Genomic DNA, 17,335 nt, shown 5'->3' with positions numbered 1-17,335 from the left:
ATAAATAACCCGTTTATACCAAACGACATCCAAAAATTCCGATAATTTTTTCAAGTGGTCAAAATACCCTGAAATAGCTCCTGCAAAATCTCCAGAATCTAGTTCTTTGGCCAAAATGCCTTTTTGCATGTTTTTCGGCTGTTAAAACTCGAATAAAACACAATTCCACAAATAATATTTAAGCATATCCAAATGTCTCCATATTTTACCAGTAATCTTACCATAACAAGTTTGAGTCCCAAACCAAATTTCATATTTTTTCATTGAGTTTAAGTATTTTTCCCAAATAAACGCTAATAAACTATAATAAATTCGCCAAATATTCTCCGTTTATCAGAAAATTACCAAATTTGAACAGTGACTAATTTACATGATTTCTAATGTTCTTGAAATTTTTAAAAATCTAACAACAAGCACGTCATAATCGAATCGCAAACAACCCCTAAACGAGTTAACTAGTAATACCTTGTCGGTTTTTGGTAGTTTTCGATGGTTTAATCGACTCTCCGGGTATTGTGTCACAAAGTCAGTGTATCTACATATCATATAACACAAAACCAAGAATAAAACATCCATAGAACGGCTTTTTTAATTATGGTTTCGGTTTTGGTTTCAAACCGAACTTTCGAACCGTAAAAACGACATATTCATGTTCTAATCCGTGTTTTGGTTAAAAATTTATATATTTATGCTTTGGATACATGTTCAACATCAAAAAATGATTTTAGTTGATTTTTATGGTTTTTGAATGGTTAAACATGTTTAAAACTAATCAAGACTTAATTTTCCATATTTAAACTTTGTTAATCAAGCAAAAATCTCATGAGTTTTGATGGTTACCTTGGAGTTTTTGGCTGGAAGATGAAGGAGATCAGAAAATATTGAACTTGGTTTTTTTTTTTTGCGCAAAAACATTTTCATTTCTTTAATATATACTACAAACTAGAAAGGGGGGAATCCTTCCCTATTGCGGCTGCCCATAGAGGGGGCCCTTTGGGCCTCCTTTTGGCCCATTAATGCCTCGGTTTTTGTGCCACACGTAATCTCGGTCCAAAAATTAATTCAGGTTCGTTTTTTCGCAAAAAAACTAGTTCGAGTGCGAAAAATAGCGCGAAAACGAGCGTTTTTTGCCCATTTTTGTAAAATAAGAAAAATGTACTGACTCGTTGAAAAAATCCAAAATATTTTCACAGATTGCTTAGAACATATTGTATAAGTGTTTTATAAATCTCTTTTGGCTTAACGGATGCTACAATGCTTGTTTTGGTGTTAACAATTGCATTTAGACTCATAGTGTATTGATAAACGAAACATTTTTCGTTTAAATGGTTTTAAACGTACCGAGGCCTAAATATCAATATGTTATCCTCTATAACATATATATAACTCATATATGACCCGTCGGTATATATATACGGGGCATAACCAGTATCAGTCGGTTACTCGTTTAATCGTTACGAATTAACCGATTTATTGTTTACTCGCTACGTAGTGAATAAGGTATACCTCGTTTTATCATGAATGTCACACCATATTATACAAGGTTTTACACCCAGAAGGGGTTCGTGGACCCTGATGAGTATGGATATTTTCAATGCCACGATGGCTGTTGTTTACAACCAATCGTTTAATTTTTCAAAATTGATATTTGAAGGTTTGGTTTCCAGTTTGAGAAAGGATGAGAAGGACAGAATTCTGGTTTATCCCAGATTCTTGCATATCATTTTCAACAGAGTGATCCCTGATTTACCAACCATGGGTACAACTCATGCATTACAAGATCCTAATGTTTACAAAAGGATAGCAACGTTGGCAGCCACTAGGAATTTTAATCCAGAAATTGAATTTGATATACTTTTGTGGCTGATAAACCATGATTTGGAGATAACGATGGTTCCAAAATCACATATGGTGACTTCTGAGGAGGAAGAGAGTGAGGAAAAAGATGAGTCAGATTCTGATGATGATAATGACAATGATGATGATGGTAATGATGAAGTTGGAGATTAGGTGATTGTGGAAGAAAATCTTGGAGATGATGTTGTGGCACATGGGGAGAATATAAACCAACCCATTCCTCTACCACCTATCTCACCTCAAAACCAACCCTTAAACCAAGATCTATCACCACCCCAACACAAAGACTATGAACCATACATCACATCCCCACCAACTTCACCACATACACAATCTCGAACCTAACACCTAGACCAAACCCAATAACCAACCCAAAACCTAGTCCAAACCCAATCACCAACCGAAAGAAAAAACCAAACCCAAAGCCTAAACCAAACTTTAACATAAACCCAAGACCAGCCAACACATGAACCATACATTCCTTAATATGGACCAACCCATTCTCTGACAACTGACCAACCACATGCACCATATCAATCCCCAACCCATTCTCTGGCAACTGACCAACCACACGCACCACATTTCCAAATTATCCACACCCACACACCTACCATTAGAACCCGAAATCCATTACCCTCAACAAGTACAAACATTCTAGATAGCCCACCCCATGAAACCATCCAACCTCAAACTAATATTCCTGACCCATTACGAATTTCACCTATCAGCTCACCTTCCCCTGATGCCCATTTCATATTGTCTGACACGCATCTTAATGTGTTACTTGAGAATGTTGATCTAAAACGGTAAAATGAGGAACTAAGGAAAAGAAATATTGAACTAGAATAATTTTTGCACATGCTTAACAAAGGATTCAATCCCTGGACACTGAGGTTAAGATGACCTTAGCTATACAAAAATAGTGGGAGGATCCACCTGTGGTTAATATGATGGATGTTGATACATTGAAAAACCTATATGCTATGTATGGGAGTGATGAAGATGATGAGGATGAGGAAGATAGAAATGATGATATGGTATATGAGGCAGATGTGTATGACGAAGTAATTCATGATTATGATGTAAATACAAATGATGTGGTGGTAGCAAAAGATATGATAGATGAGACTGAGAAGGAAGGGGAGAATGTGGCTAATGAAGTTGAAAATGAGAATAATGTTGTCTCGACTGAGGCGATAGTAACTGAGGTTGTGATGACTGAACCTCAAACTAATGCAATTATTGAAGAAAGGAGTGGAACTGAGGAACTTGTAATTTTGGGAGAATCTGATGTGATATCTGGTATAAATAACGAACTAGATGAAAATGATGATGATGTGACATCTAATCTCAAGGAGGTGGATGAAGAATTAAATGATTTGTTTGACCAAATTGACAACTTTCCCGATGAACCAACTGTGGTGAGGGAGGTTGGTCCATCCAAGCCCTTGACTATGGATGATGAGAAAAGGAGGCTGAAATGTAAATCCGTAGCTGAAACTGAAGAGTAGCTACAACAATTGGAGTTAAACATAGTTTAAATCAAGTGATGAACTATTAATGGTGGATGAAGGTGTTGAAAAGGCTACTAAGAGACATGATGAAGTTGTAGGTGAATGGATTCAAAGGGAAATGATCTCAAGGTATTTAACTGATAAAAAATTGAAGATCATAGAATTTTGTTAGAAGATGCTGAATTGAAAAAGAATCTGGATGAAGGACAGAAGGAGTTAGATAAAAAGGTGATTGAGGGACTGCTAAGACTTCAACAAATTAATGAAGCTGACAAGTCTTTAGCTATAGTCCTGTACCAATTCAAGAAAACCCTAGAAACTCGTAATACAAAATCACTTGAGTAAGCCACTGCTGAGCCTGAAAATGAAGATTTAAATGAGCAGTTGGTCACTGAAGCTGTTGGACAGACAGTAACTCAAATATTGACTGAGAAATGGACTAAACAGATCATGAATGATCTAGAGAAGAATCAAGAGAGTTGGGACCTTGGATATGAGAATAAATATGCAAAGAAATATTAAAGGAAGAGGGATGAGAAAATTGAAAAATCTAACGAACCCATTTCAAAGAAAAAGAAAGTCCAATTAATGCGATACCTATTCAAGTTATTAAGCATGCTGATGTTGAAGATGAACCCGAAATGGCTGGAGCTGTGATGATGATACCGCTGATTCCCCATATGTGGACATGACTGATGTTCATAGGGAGAACATACAACCCATGTTGTATAAATCTAAAAAGGAAGATCCTAAAATTATAAGTCTCATGTATCATGGTTATAAGTTTGAAACCCTGGCTCCTATGACTGAGGAGGAGTTGCAGGTACTAGTGGATGAAAAGGTAGAAGATTTAAAGAAAAAGATAGAGAAAAGAAATAGGGATACTCAAAAGTTCCTTGCTTGCCTAAGACTTCATGGTTTCTCAGACAAGCAACTGAGTCACATGAAATTTGAAGAACTTGAGAGTGCCTAGAAAATAACAACAGAAAGTGTTAAGAAAGAGGAATTTGAAATAATGTAGAAGAAGGCAACTAATCAACAAGACAGGATTGAAAAACTCTACAATAAGTATGGTGGCAAATGCAAATACTTGATTCATCATGGAATAGCAATTGATGATGTGGATAAGATGAGAAAGAAAGAAGTTCAAGAACAATTCAATAAATTTTCAAAGAAAGTTCATTCTGAAACCAGAATTAGCAAGAGAAAACCACATTAATGAATTTCAAAAAGGTCAATAAATTACAATATATCTACATATATTCAAACATGAAAAATAATTAAAAATTGTAAAATTTATTATTTCGGATAGGATATCCAAAAAAATCCAAGAATTGGTATCCGAATCCGAATTTTCGGATATTCGGGATTCGGATAATTCAGATACGGATAGTCGGATAATTCGGATTCGGATACTTTTGAACACCCCTAATACCCTCCAATGACCTATCTTAAAATAATATATTAAATTAATGGATTTTATTTATGTTATTAAAAATATTTTACTAGGTTTTTCACTAAAATACATTTAATTTTAAAGTTTTTTATAGTTCCGCTGCAAATTCACCAAAATAATGATATCAGTTATTATGATCTATGTTTAATTATAGATGAGACCATTTGTAGTGTGTTAAATTGTCACACCCTCAAAATTCACTAACGGAGTTTTACCGTCAGAGAGTGTGAACTAACCGGATCGGAATCATTAGTTATAATCAAATCGTAAATAAAGTTTTCAAACCACGAAAACAGTTAAGTGTAAATAAGTGCGGAAGCATAAAAACCATAAGACAAATGTTGCGTCACGCAGAACGACTTAAAACCTAATTGATAACAGTTTAAAACAAGTTTGCATAAACAATAGCGTATCAAATAATGCATGATCCTATACCGCGCGCCCGCCTCGGCTACCTGAGAATAACATACTAAAAGTGTCAACACGAGGTTGGTGAGTTCACAAGTTTATATAAAATATAAAGTGTTTAGCGTTTTGCGTTTAGCGTTTTGCGTTACCAGATAGTGTTAAATCAATTATATATCGATAGGTAGCTAGCCTATACAACAAGTATTACTAAGTGTTCGACACCGAAGCTGACTGTTTATCATGTGCCTTGCCATCAGGTCTATCCCGACCACGGTAATGTGTTTAGCCAAGATTACACCCACTCGACCTCCAGTCGAGTTTAGCGTTGGGTGGGGTTTGTCAAACCCAGTAGTACTACTAAACAATGACTCGCTATTTTCCAATACTAAACGGTTCGATGTGTAGGACTTCAGTTATTTCGTTTGCCACTTAGCCTTTACAAGTGATATATAATTTCATAACAAAATCTAAAAGCGTTTTCGGAGTATGTTATCTCCCCCAAGTGAAAAACGTTTAAAGAGTTTAAAAGGGGAAAGTGAAACTCACTGTTTGCGAAGAATTCCCAAAAACAAGTCACCCAAGTGATGCGCGTCGCAGAAAACTCTCACTAGCGTTCTATAACAACAAGGATATTTTCTAAGAGTCGGAACTATTATCGAGTCTCTAGACCCGGCACATAATTCCTATGCACAAGATACATTTCGTGTTTCGTTTGTGACTCGTGTGTGACTTAACAAGCACATATGTGATACGTTACATGTTGTGAACAATTATTTACGTGTCAAGTATTAATAGTGTACATTACTGGCAATTACTCCCCGCAAGGGCAAATTGGTCAAAAAATAACAATTATCTAGCAATTAGCACGTTTCATGTACTTTCACAAAGTTCAGCAGCTAGTTTCATCAAGACAGAATTCTACTTGAAAGATTACTCTATTCAACAGATCATAGCATCTCAATTAATTCACCAAAAATCGTCACAAAAGCATACATGAGTTAGGTTTCCAGAACGGATTTTATTGTATTTTTATTCTACATAGTTTACTCATAATGATCAAAACAATACAACAAACTCACAGCAGTCAAATTCATGCGCAACATAATTTTATTTGTTATTTCTGTCAAATGAAAAATCCAACTAGTGCAAGACCAATTGGGTTAGGTTCTTAACTCAACAAGTTAACTTCCAGAAGTGGAACCAACCCATTTGGTCTTGTAGTTCATGAGATATGCTAATTACAAAACAACTTAACAGCAGGTCTCACAACTCAGATTTGCACTTCAGTTTTGTAAAATCATAAAGATTAACTTTTACTCGTCCAAAAATTACAAACTTGGACTTTATAGAAACTAGACTCAACATAGTACACTGTAGTATTAATAATCTCGACCAATTCTCACATTCACACCCCGTTACAGTCAATTGAACCTCAACAACACAATCTGTCCAGAAACCGTTTACATCCAAACTCAACATATTAATCATCTATAGACCACAATCCGTTCATATGACATTCTAGACATCATAATCACTATCCATGCACATCAATTACACACTACATACATGATTAGGGTTTTACTTGAACTCAAAATCAAAGAAACAAGCGATTAACATGCAATAACATCAATTCTAGTTATCAAATCAACAATCAATACATAATTAAACATCATCTAATCAAAAAAAGCATATGAGCACCATATATATAATTTTCGAATCTAGGGTTTAGAATTAAACCTTCAAAAGCACAAAAACAAGTAAGAGGAAGGTGAGAGATGACTAGAAACGGGTGTGGGATGCTTCAATTGTGAAAAACGAAGTCGATTAAGGGTGGTATGGGGGTGGTGTATGGCTGCCGATCGCAAGGGAGAAGGGGGGGGGGCTGCCGTCGGTTTTGAGGGAGGGAGAGGGAGTGTTAGGGTTTAGATTAATATTATTATTAATAATACATGTTACATCTAGGTCCCTCAACTTCTAATTTGCACTTTTCTAGCTTAAATTAACTAGTTTGCATATTGAGTTAACGTTCCATACAATGTTATCACATAACACATAAGTCTAACACATAATTATCACATAATTATTGTTTTGATGTTTTTCGTTTATTCACCAATCGTTTGCGTCAATTCGTTTGCGTTTCGGTGAAATTCCCGAAAGACTACACTTGTAGTAGTTGTCAAGCGTCATTTAAAACCTTAGTTTAAATGTAATGAGATGTGCGTTATAGATCCAGTGATCTTAAGTTTGAATTGACGGATTTTGAGTTAACGGAGTTAACCTGAAATTGACGAGTGTCACATAAATATATTACAGTTTTTTATATGAATTATTTAAAACTAAAAGAGTTGCTATTTGATTAATATGTGCATTACACTTCCAATCTCAATTCTAAACAATGCAAAACCCTACTTATATATAGGTCATAAGATACGCTGAAAAGTGATTAAATGTGATATATGATATAATATGTGCCGTATAGTAGAGCTAAAATGATCATATGTATGGTATGAGAGTCAAGTTATTGTGTATGATGTGTTTGATTAACAATTAATTTTATATGCATATAGAATCATTTTCGTCAAATCATATAACAACACATATAATGTGATACACCAACACTGAAGTGATTGACGTGACTAATCATAAAACCAAGTTTTTATGACCAGTTGCTGCAGACTACATTTTTGAGTAGCATCACTTGAGTAGCCACTGTAGTACCCATTTTCTAAAGGGAAAATTCTCAAAATAGTCTAAAATAGGAGACAGATTCTCAAAATAGTCCCAATGTTTTGAAAACTTCCAAAATAGTCCATGGAAATTCATCTGCAGCGACACATTGGTATTCGTGAGGAGATAAATTTTTATGCAAAAAAAGATGATATTCATCTACAGATGAATTTCCATGTGACGCTGCAGATGAATTTCCATTGACTATTTTGGGAATTTTCAAAATTTTGGGACTATTTTTGGAATATCTCTTCTATTTTAGACTATTTTCAGAATTTTTCCTTTTTAAAAGGCTGTTTGTTATACCTCCACGCCCACACCACCAACATGCCTCATCATCATTTTTAGCGTTGCCAGACCACCTATTCAATATGAACTTCTGTGCAAAAGTGGCATAAAGAAGGTCACCGCCAAGGCCTTAACGACATTATTTTGGTGTAAATTTGTGGGCCCAAGATATTAAATACATTATACTGTTGTTAAATAGTTCTTTTTTTAAATTAATTAGCGTTTATAAACTACAGACACGTGTATACACATACACACACATATATATACGTTCAAGTTTAGGAGAAGAGTGGACTTAATACCAGAAGTGCGAGAAATAAATCCAACCAATCATAATTATTCATTTTCCTTTTTGATTTGTTTTTTTACAGGGGTATATTAATAAAAAAAAATTTCAATATTTTTGGTAACTAACATTAATTTAATTTGAGGACAACTACATTATTAATTTTCAATTATTGTTTTTATATATAACATAATTCAATGTTTTCACATTATGATAATCATTAGCCAATATCAGATACTAACCATCCTTTTTTTTAACGAATTTATGTAATTAATAAATATGATTACGATTTAACAATCCTACATAGACCAGCCAACATTAACAAATTATCTACACGGTTTAAAACTCAAGAAGTAATTATATAGAATGTCTTTTATAATCGTTCATATACTCAATCAAATCCTGAAAAAATTATACACAAACTTTACCACATGAATACACAATAACATAAATAGTTGTACAAACTTGTTACCTACACGGTTTCACAAAGACGTTAAGAAAATAATACATAATATTTATTTGGTAATTATATAAACATACATGCAAATATATGTAAATAAAAATGCGAACATATGAAACCAATATATCTCCATACGACCACTCTTATACCTACACATAACATAGAGTAATCATACGGACTACGCATATACATGCAAATTATTACACTCTCATGAAAATTACTTTGTCTTCATACAATATTACACAATCTACACATAACATAATATGGACTCAAAATTAACATCTGCATAAAAAATAACAAAAGTTTTATGTCCTACGCAACAAACAACAGTTGTATATCAACATTATATTATCAAGTATACATCCTTTGTATGAAGCTAAATCTTACATCCTACAAAACCATCAAACATACATCCTATACAAGGATATATGTGCAGTTTGGGTAGTAGAATTCAACATCCATAAAAAAATTTATTAACACAAAATTAGCCATAAAGTAGAATTCACCATCCACAATTTTGGGTAGTAGAATCGATAACGTGCAGTTGAATAAGGATATATGTGCAGTTTGGGTAGTAGAATTCAACATCCATAAAAAAATTTATTAACACAAAATTAGCCATATAGTAGAATTCACCATCCACAATTTTGGGTAGTAGAATCGATAACGTGCAGTTAAATAATGTTCAGCTTTTGAATGTGATTTATAACAATTTATAACATTGTGACGTGCCTGAATATATATATAAAAATTTAAGTAAAAGTTCCACACAAATCGGGTTTTAAAATATGTTTTCACCTACAACTAAACCACACACGAAAGGCAAGTGTACCTATCGTTTGTAATAAAGTGTCGGTAAGAACCGAGTATCAATCCATGGACAAGATAAATTTCTAGTAATAAATCTTTGTAAATGACCAACCGAACAAGTAAATCTTAAGTTGAATTTTAATTAACTAAATTTTCATACAATGAAAATAAGCTAGTAAAAACATAAGAATATAATCAATCCAACAAACTACATAGACATGAATCCACTCTACTAATATGATAAAATAGCAATAATATGGTAAAACATCATGAATCTAAACATAAATACTAGATTACAATAAAGCAACCTAATAATAGCAAATAATCATCATGATGGTTTTCAATCAAGAGATAAACATAGACTAAATTGTTTGTCAAAACAACAAAGTCTCATAATCAAAGGAAAGCTAGCATGAACAACATTCTAACCACCTAAGATTATACTAAAGTAGCCAAATTCATGAAATTAATATAAACTTATGAAACTTTAACTAGCAAGTCATCACCAAGTCAAGAATCATAACAACACTCATTAATTTTCCAATGTTAAGTGTAGGGTTTCATACTCATAAATAATTATACAACCAAGTTAATTTTTACTAGTCATTCCTAACTTAGTAATGTAAACAAAGATTTCATGAACATTAAAGGTTTACAAACAAACATCTAGAACATAGTTTTCCATCATGAATGCCTAAACATTTGCAAAACTAACAAGGTTATGTAACATAACAAGCATGAACACCATCAATATCAACTTATAAATTCAACCATGTTCTTGAAAGAAAACCACTTTACTAAAATCATGCATAGATAATATATCACATTAATAAGAGTTTCAACATTGTCTAGATAGCAAAAGTAATTAGCCCATAAGACTTAATACAACTACAATCAAACTAGAAATAAGCTTACAAAACATGTTCAAGAACAAAGGAATGAAAACTACGATCAAGCAAGGACTGAAGAAAGGAATGATGGATCTTGAGGATGGTGGAAGCCTTCAAACTCTCAAGGAACACATAAACTAATTTTCAAGGGTTGAGAGAGAATCACCAAGGCTCCACACACCAAAATGAAGTGAAAATAAGTGTTTATAAGCTTCTAGACAAAGTGCACGGTCATGCACAAAAAGCGCATGGTCGTGCACTATTTTGGGTAAGTCAAACTTTCACTTTCGGCGGCTCAGAGTTGCAGGTTCCAAAAAAGTGCACGGTCATGCACCAAAAGTGCATGGTCGTGCATTTCCGGTACTAGCTAGTGCACTTTCAAAATTAATGTGTCTTGTCCTCGGCATCGGATAGTGCATGGGCTCGTGCCCTCGGAAGTGCATGATGATGCACAAAAAGTGCATGATGGTGCAGTTTCACTTTTGGCACGATAGTAGATGTGCACGGGTTCCAATAAAGTGGCACCGTCATGCACATAAGGCGCATGATGGTGTTCTTTAAGAGAATGGTCATGCACTTTGGCACGGTATCAGATGTGTACGGGTTCCGATAAAGGTTCACCATCATACCCATAAAGTGCATGATGGTGCAGTTGCTCAGCATGACCATACAATTCCTTAACATGGTCATGCACCTGCTCTCTACATGGTCATGCACTTTCTTAGCATGGTCATGCACTTTTGGCAGATTCTTGATTTTTGTCCAAAAAAGGCCATCTTTTCATCGTTTCTTCGTCGGGCGGGGGCCCGGACCTGCAAATTCATAAATAACTCAGATAAGTACCGAATACAACAAATTTGCATGGAGTTTTACCAAAATAAAAGGATAATTTGATACTAAAAGGTGTACACTTTGTGTTGCATCAAATATCCCCTCACTTGAACTTTGCTTTTCCTCAAGCTAATGAAACATACTCCACAAAAACAAGAATAACCCGCAAGCAATAATCATTCAAAGTTTTTTAAAATATTTACAAGCAAGCACTATTGATTTTTCTAAACAAACCTATTAAAAATGAAGACATAGTCTAAAGAACATTACATTTGTTGCCCTCACATTCCCACCTTGCAAACCTCACAATGTTCACTCATACACTCGGCTATATTTAGTGATCATACGTGTAATATTGTATGTTGAGAACACTCGATGCCAAGACGATGACCAAACAAAGCATATAACGCTCAAATCTAACCGACACATACATAGCATAAAACACGAGTACTTGAGGGTTGTAATTTGGCTTAGGGTTAGGGTGAGGAATTTTTGGGAAAAGTGACTAAAAGGCTAGAAAATCTGGAACTAAGCTAGCTATAAATTAAAACTAACTAACTAAACCAAGTGTTCTAAACGAACCGAGAGCTGACGAACCAAAAATTGCTCTTTGAAATCGAACTTCATCAATATGGGATGAACCAAACTTCTTATTCTTCTCTTCTTTTCTTGCAACTTCTTTTTTCTTTTCTTTTTTTTTGGCTTTTTTTTTACCAAAAAGACTATACAAATGATACAAACTAATAAAATACTCTGGGAGATAGCATTGTGCTTCTAATATTCCCAAGTGATAAAATACATGAAATGAAATGAAAAACAAACTAACTTAGCCGAACCGGATTTCTAACCAAAAATGGGTGAAAAATAAAAGGCTTTATGGCTAAGTGGGTGATAAAAATATAGGGCGAAAAAAAACACAGGAAAAGGCTAAACATGGGCTACTAGGGGAATAATGTGGGTAAGAAAAATATAAGTGAAAAATGGCTAGACATGGGTTTATCCTAAATTCCTCAAATGGTTTATACTATGTATGTGTATATGGTTTGAAATGCATGCCAAAAACAAGTTGTACTTTGCAATAATCACCTGGCTCACTCAATTGCCCGCAAAAACATGAGCAAAAACAACTGACGAGGCTAACTCACGGAAACGGGCGGAATAGGTAATATTTGCAAAGTAAGAATGTGAATCTTTTTGTTTGTCATGTTTAAAGGTATGTCTTTATAAAGATTTTCGGCTTGAATTTCTTAAAGATTTGTGCTTCGGGACAATGCAATTAAAGTTTGAATTAAAATTGCTTAATGGTTATTATTTGTTACAAAAATTTATTTAGGAGTTTTGCAAAAAAAAATTAATTTTAGACAAACAAAGTTCAAATTCTCTCCCCACACTTGAATTGTACAACGCCCTCGATGTACAACAAAAAACTATAAAAGTAAAGTGCAAAGAGAGAACAGAAAACTTCCCAGAAATCCAGAAAGCTGCTAGAAGGTGACTCCCAAGACTCGGCAATGTGACAATCCAAAGACCCGACCATGCGACCGTGAGCATCTAACAACCAATCTGGCAAAGCAACCAAAGCAAAACAAAACAAACCAATCCAAAACATGCTCTTGACAAGCTCAATAAACACAACGATCTCAAATCCATAACATAACAAAACAACCAAATCCACAATACAATCAATGAGATAAAGTCTACATACCAATAAAGTACTACACAAATAAACATAAACACAAACAAATACAAAACACATAAAAAAAACTACGAAATTCCAAAACATGCTAAATTTTGAAGGAGTCGATAGCTAGACTCACACTCCCCACACTTATTTCATGGGGTGGAGGGAGAGAACCTCCAGTGCAACCTCGACCGGCTCACCAAAATAGTGTTTCAAACGATGACCGTTCACCTTGAAGATGCATCCATCCTCATGGCCGATCTCAACGGTACCATAGTCGAATACTTGCCTCACACTAAAAGGGCCGGACCATCGGGTTTTCAACTTACCGGGGAATAGACGAAGGCGAGAATTGTAAAGCAAAACACGATCTCCCACTTGGAATTGTTTGTTGTCCTTCAAGCGGGCATCATGAAGCCTTTTGGTCCTCTCCTTGTAAATTTTCGAGTTTTCATAAGCTTGGCCTCTCAATTCCTCAAGCTCATGAATCTGACCAAACCTGTTTTTGCTCGCACATGCAAGATCAAGATTAGCAGTTTTCAAAGCCAAATAGGCTTTATGCTCGAGCTCAACAGGGAGATGACACGCTTTCTCATACACCAATTCATACGGTGTCGTCCCAATCGGTGTTTTGTATGCAGTACGAAAGCCCATGATGCGTCATCCAGCTTCTCAGACCAATCCTTACGATTCTGACTAACCGTCTTTTCAAGGATTCTTTTGATGCCTCGATTGGTAACCTCGACCTGCCCGCTCGTCTGCGGGTGATATGGTGTAGAGAAGCGATGATGAACACCATATCGGGACAATGCCTTTTCCAACTAGGCATTACAGAAATGAGTCCCACGACCACTGATCAATGCTTTGGGGGCACCAAAGCGAGAAAACAACTTCTTCAAGAATTTCACCACCGACCTAGCGTCATTAGCGGCCAAGGCTTGTGCCTCGGCCCACTTTGAAACATAGTCAACGGCTACTAGGATGTAACGGTGGCTGAAAGAAGTCGGGAAAGGTCCCATGAAATCGATGGCCCACACATCAAAAACCTCGCAAACCTGAATCGGTCGCTAGGGCATCTCGTCTTGTGATGAGATGTTGCTTGCCCTTTGGTAAGCATCACAAGACTGCACCATGTCATAAGCATCACAGAAGATGGTTGGCCAAAAGAAACCGGCGTCAAAGACCTTCTTCGCGGTGGATGTGGCTCCATTGTGTCCTCCGGTCAGGCCCTCGTGGCAGTGACTCAGGATTTTGCGTGCTTCATCACTGTACACGCACCTACGCACGAGCTGATCGGCTCCAACACGAAACAAATAGGGATTCTCCCAAAAATAATGCTTATCATCAGAAAAGAATTTCTTCTTTTGCTTGTGAGTAAGGCCCTTTAAAACGATTCCACTCGCGAGAAAATTTGTGATGTCCGCGAACCAAGGGTAATCTTCATCTCGCGTCTCGACATGCATGAGAAACTCATGGGAGAAATTGTAATTTATGTGGACCCCCACTTATTCCGATGAAGCTGAGCACTCAAGACGAGAGAGATGATCGGCCGCGACATTCTCAGTGTTCTTTTTGTCACGAATCTCAATGTCAAACTCATGCAGCAATAAAATCCAACGAATGAGTCTCGGCTTCGCATCTTGTTTACTGAAAAGATAATGAAGTGTTGCATGATCCGTGAACACGATGGTCTTGGAAAGGACAAGATAAGACCGAAATTTATCGAATGCAAAGACAACCGCAAGGAGCTCTTTCTCACTAGTCGTGTAATGCTCCTGCACGTCATTCAGAGTCCTGCTCGCATAGTAAATCGGGTGAAAATTCTTATCCCGTCTTTGACCTAAAACCATTCCTACTGCAAAATCGCTATCATCACATATCAACTCAAAAGGAAGAGTCAACTCGGGGGCTACCATGATAGGAGCGTTCACCAATTTCTCCTTCAACAACTCAAATGCACGAAGGCACTCGGAGGAGAAAATGAACGGGGTATCCTTCTCGAGGAGCTTAGTCATTGGGCGGGAGATTTGGGAAAAATCTTTTATGAATAGCCTATAAAAACCCGCGTGACCAAGAAAACTCCTAATAGACTTCACCGAATTCGGCGGCGGAAGCTTAGAAATGGTATAAATTTTGGCTCGGTCAACCTCAAGCCCCACCTGTGAAGTCTTATGCCCTAATACAATGCCCTCCTTCACCATGAAGTGGCATTTCTCCCAATTAAGAACAAGGTTGGCCTCTTCGCACCTGGCCAACATTTTCTCCAAATTTCTCAAACAATGATCAAAAGAACTCCCAAAAACAGAAAAGTCATCAACGAAAACCTCCATGGAGTCCTCGATCATATCATGAAAAATCGCCACCATACATCTCTGAAACGTGGCGGGGGCATTACATAATCCAAAGGGCATCCGCCGGTAGGCGAATGTGCCATAGGGACATGTGAATGTCGTCTTCTCCTGATCCTCAGTAGAGATGGGGATCTGAAAATATCCCGAGAAGCCGTCGAGAAAACAATAGAACATTTTTCCCGACAGTCGTTCTAACATATGATTGATAAAGGGGAGGGGAAAATGATCCTTTCGCGTGGCGTCATTGAGTTTGCGATAATCGATGCAAACTCTCCATCCCGTGAAGGTACGGGTAGGAATTAACTCGTTTTTCTCATTCATCACAACCGTCATACCGCCCTTTTTCGGGACCACATGCACAGAGCTCACCCATGGGGAATCAGAGATCGGATAAATCAATCCAACATCGAGTAGCTTGATGACCTCTTTCTTTACAACGTATTGCATATTAGGGTTGAGACGCCTTTGATACTGCACCACAGGTTTGTACTCCTCCTCCATCAAGATCTTATGGGTACAAATGGATTGATTAATCCCTTTTATATCCATGATCTTCCAAGCGATCGCATGCTTGTGACTTTTGAGAATCGTAATCAATTTAACCTTCTCTTCACTCGACAGACTCGAAGAAATGATAACAGACAAGCGGGACCCATCCTCCAAAAAGGCATACTCCAAATGGGACGGAAGTTCCTTAAGATCAATGGATAGTGGGTCCTCAACAGAAGGTTTTGCCTTAGGCTCGGCAACGCGATCAACATCCTCAATTTTCTCCAAACACTCAGGAGGCTCGTGGTCTACACCATAAACCAACTCCTCAAGTAGGGGCTCAATGACAAGGTCAGAACCAACTCCACTAATCAACTGAGTATCCAGAGAACTCTCCTCACACGTGTCCTGAAGGTGTTCACACACACAAGAATCAATGGTATCAATGTAAAGTACGTCATCATGATCCTGTGGGTGTCGCATGGATTTCCCAATATCAAAGGTTACCTCCTCGTCTCCAACTCTAAGAGTGAGTCTGCCGGTGCAGGCATCAATGAGAGCTCTAGCAGTGGCTAGGAAAGGACGACCTAGGATAAGTGGTACATTTTTATCCTCATCCATGTCTAAGATCACAAAATCGACAGGAAACACGAATTTTTCGATTTTCACAAGCATATTCTCAACTATACTGTGAGGATATTTCACAGAACGGTCGGCAAGCTGGATGCTCTTGTGAGTAGGCTTAGGCTCACCTAGGTCTAGTTTGGAAAAAACGAAATAAGGCATCAAGTTTATGCTAGCGCCTAGGTCGGCTAAAGCATTACTAACCGACAAACTACCGATCAAACAAGGAATGGTGAAACTGCACGGATCGGTCATTTTTTTGGGCAATTTATTCTGAAGGACCGCAGAACACTCCTCATTCAAAGTAACACAAGAAAGGTCCTCCAACTTCTTCTTATTAGAGAGGACCTCTTTCAAGAATTTAGCATAATTTGGCATTTCTTTCAAGGCATCAAGGAACGGAAGATTAATGTGTAACTACTTAAAAAGCTCTAAGAATTTCCCATACTGCTCTTCCATCTTTTGTTTCTTCAAACGGCCAGGGTATGGAATGGGAGGAACATAAGTCCTAACTGGCTCACTGGGTTGTGCGGTACTTGCTGGGTCTAGCCTCGAGTGCACCTCACCAGGAGTCTCAGTCTCGATCTCATCCGCAATCGGTTTTGGTGTGGAAACCGATGCGTCAACAGGAATGGTAGTCCTACCACTCCTCAGGGTAATAGC

The 17,335-nt window shown here is 36.8% G+C and overlaps 2 protein-coding genes across 2 annotated transcripts; both read right to left on the bottom strand.

Annotated features, from left to right (window-relative positions):
• Positions 1-13,355: 13,355 nt before the first annotated feature.
• Positions 13,356-13,862, bottom strand: LOC143622550 (uncharacterized). The gene has a single exon (XM_077093663.1). It carries the CDS (start codon positions 13,860-13,862, stop codon positions 13,356-13,358), a length of 507 nt encoding a protein of 168 aa, XP_076949778.1.
• Positions 13,863-14,275: 413 nt separating this feature from the next.
• Positions 14,276-14,671, bottom strand: LOC143622549 (uncharacterized). Its single transcript, XM_077093662.1, has one exon. It carries the CDS (start codon positions 14,669-14,671, stop codon positions 14,276-14,278), a length of 396 nt encoding a protein of 131 aa, XP_076949777.1.
• Positions 14,672-17,335: the final 2,664 nt, after the last annotated feature.

Source organism: Bidens hawaiensis, unplaced genomic scaffold (genome assembly GCF_021521415.1).
Source record: "Bidens hawaiensis isolate Kalapana, Puna unplaced genomic scaffold, B.hawaiensis_p1.1 tig00003217_1, whole genome shotgun sequence".
NCBI classification, from domain to species: Eukaryota; Viridiplantae; Streptophyta; class Magnoliopsida; order Asterales; family Asteraceae; genus Bidens; species Bidens hawaiensis.
The sequence above is the reverse complement of the archived record's forward strand: the minus strand, read 5'-3'. Positions and strand labels throughout refer to the sequence as shown.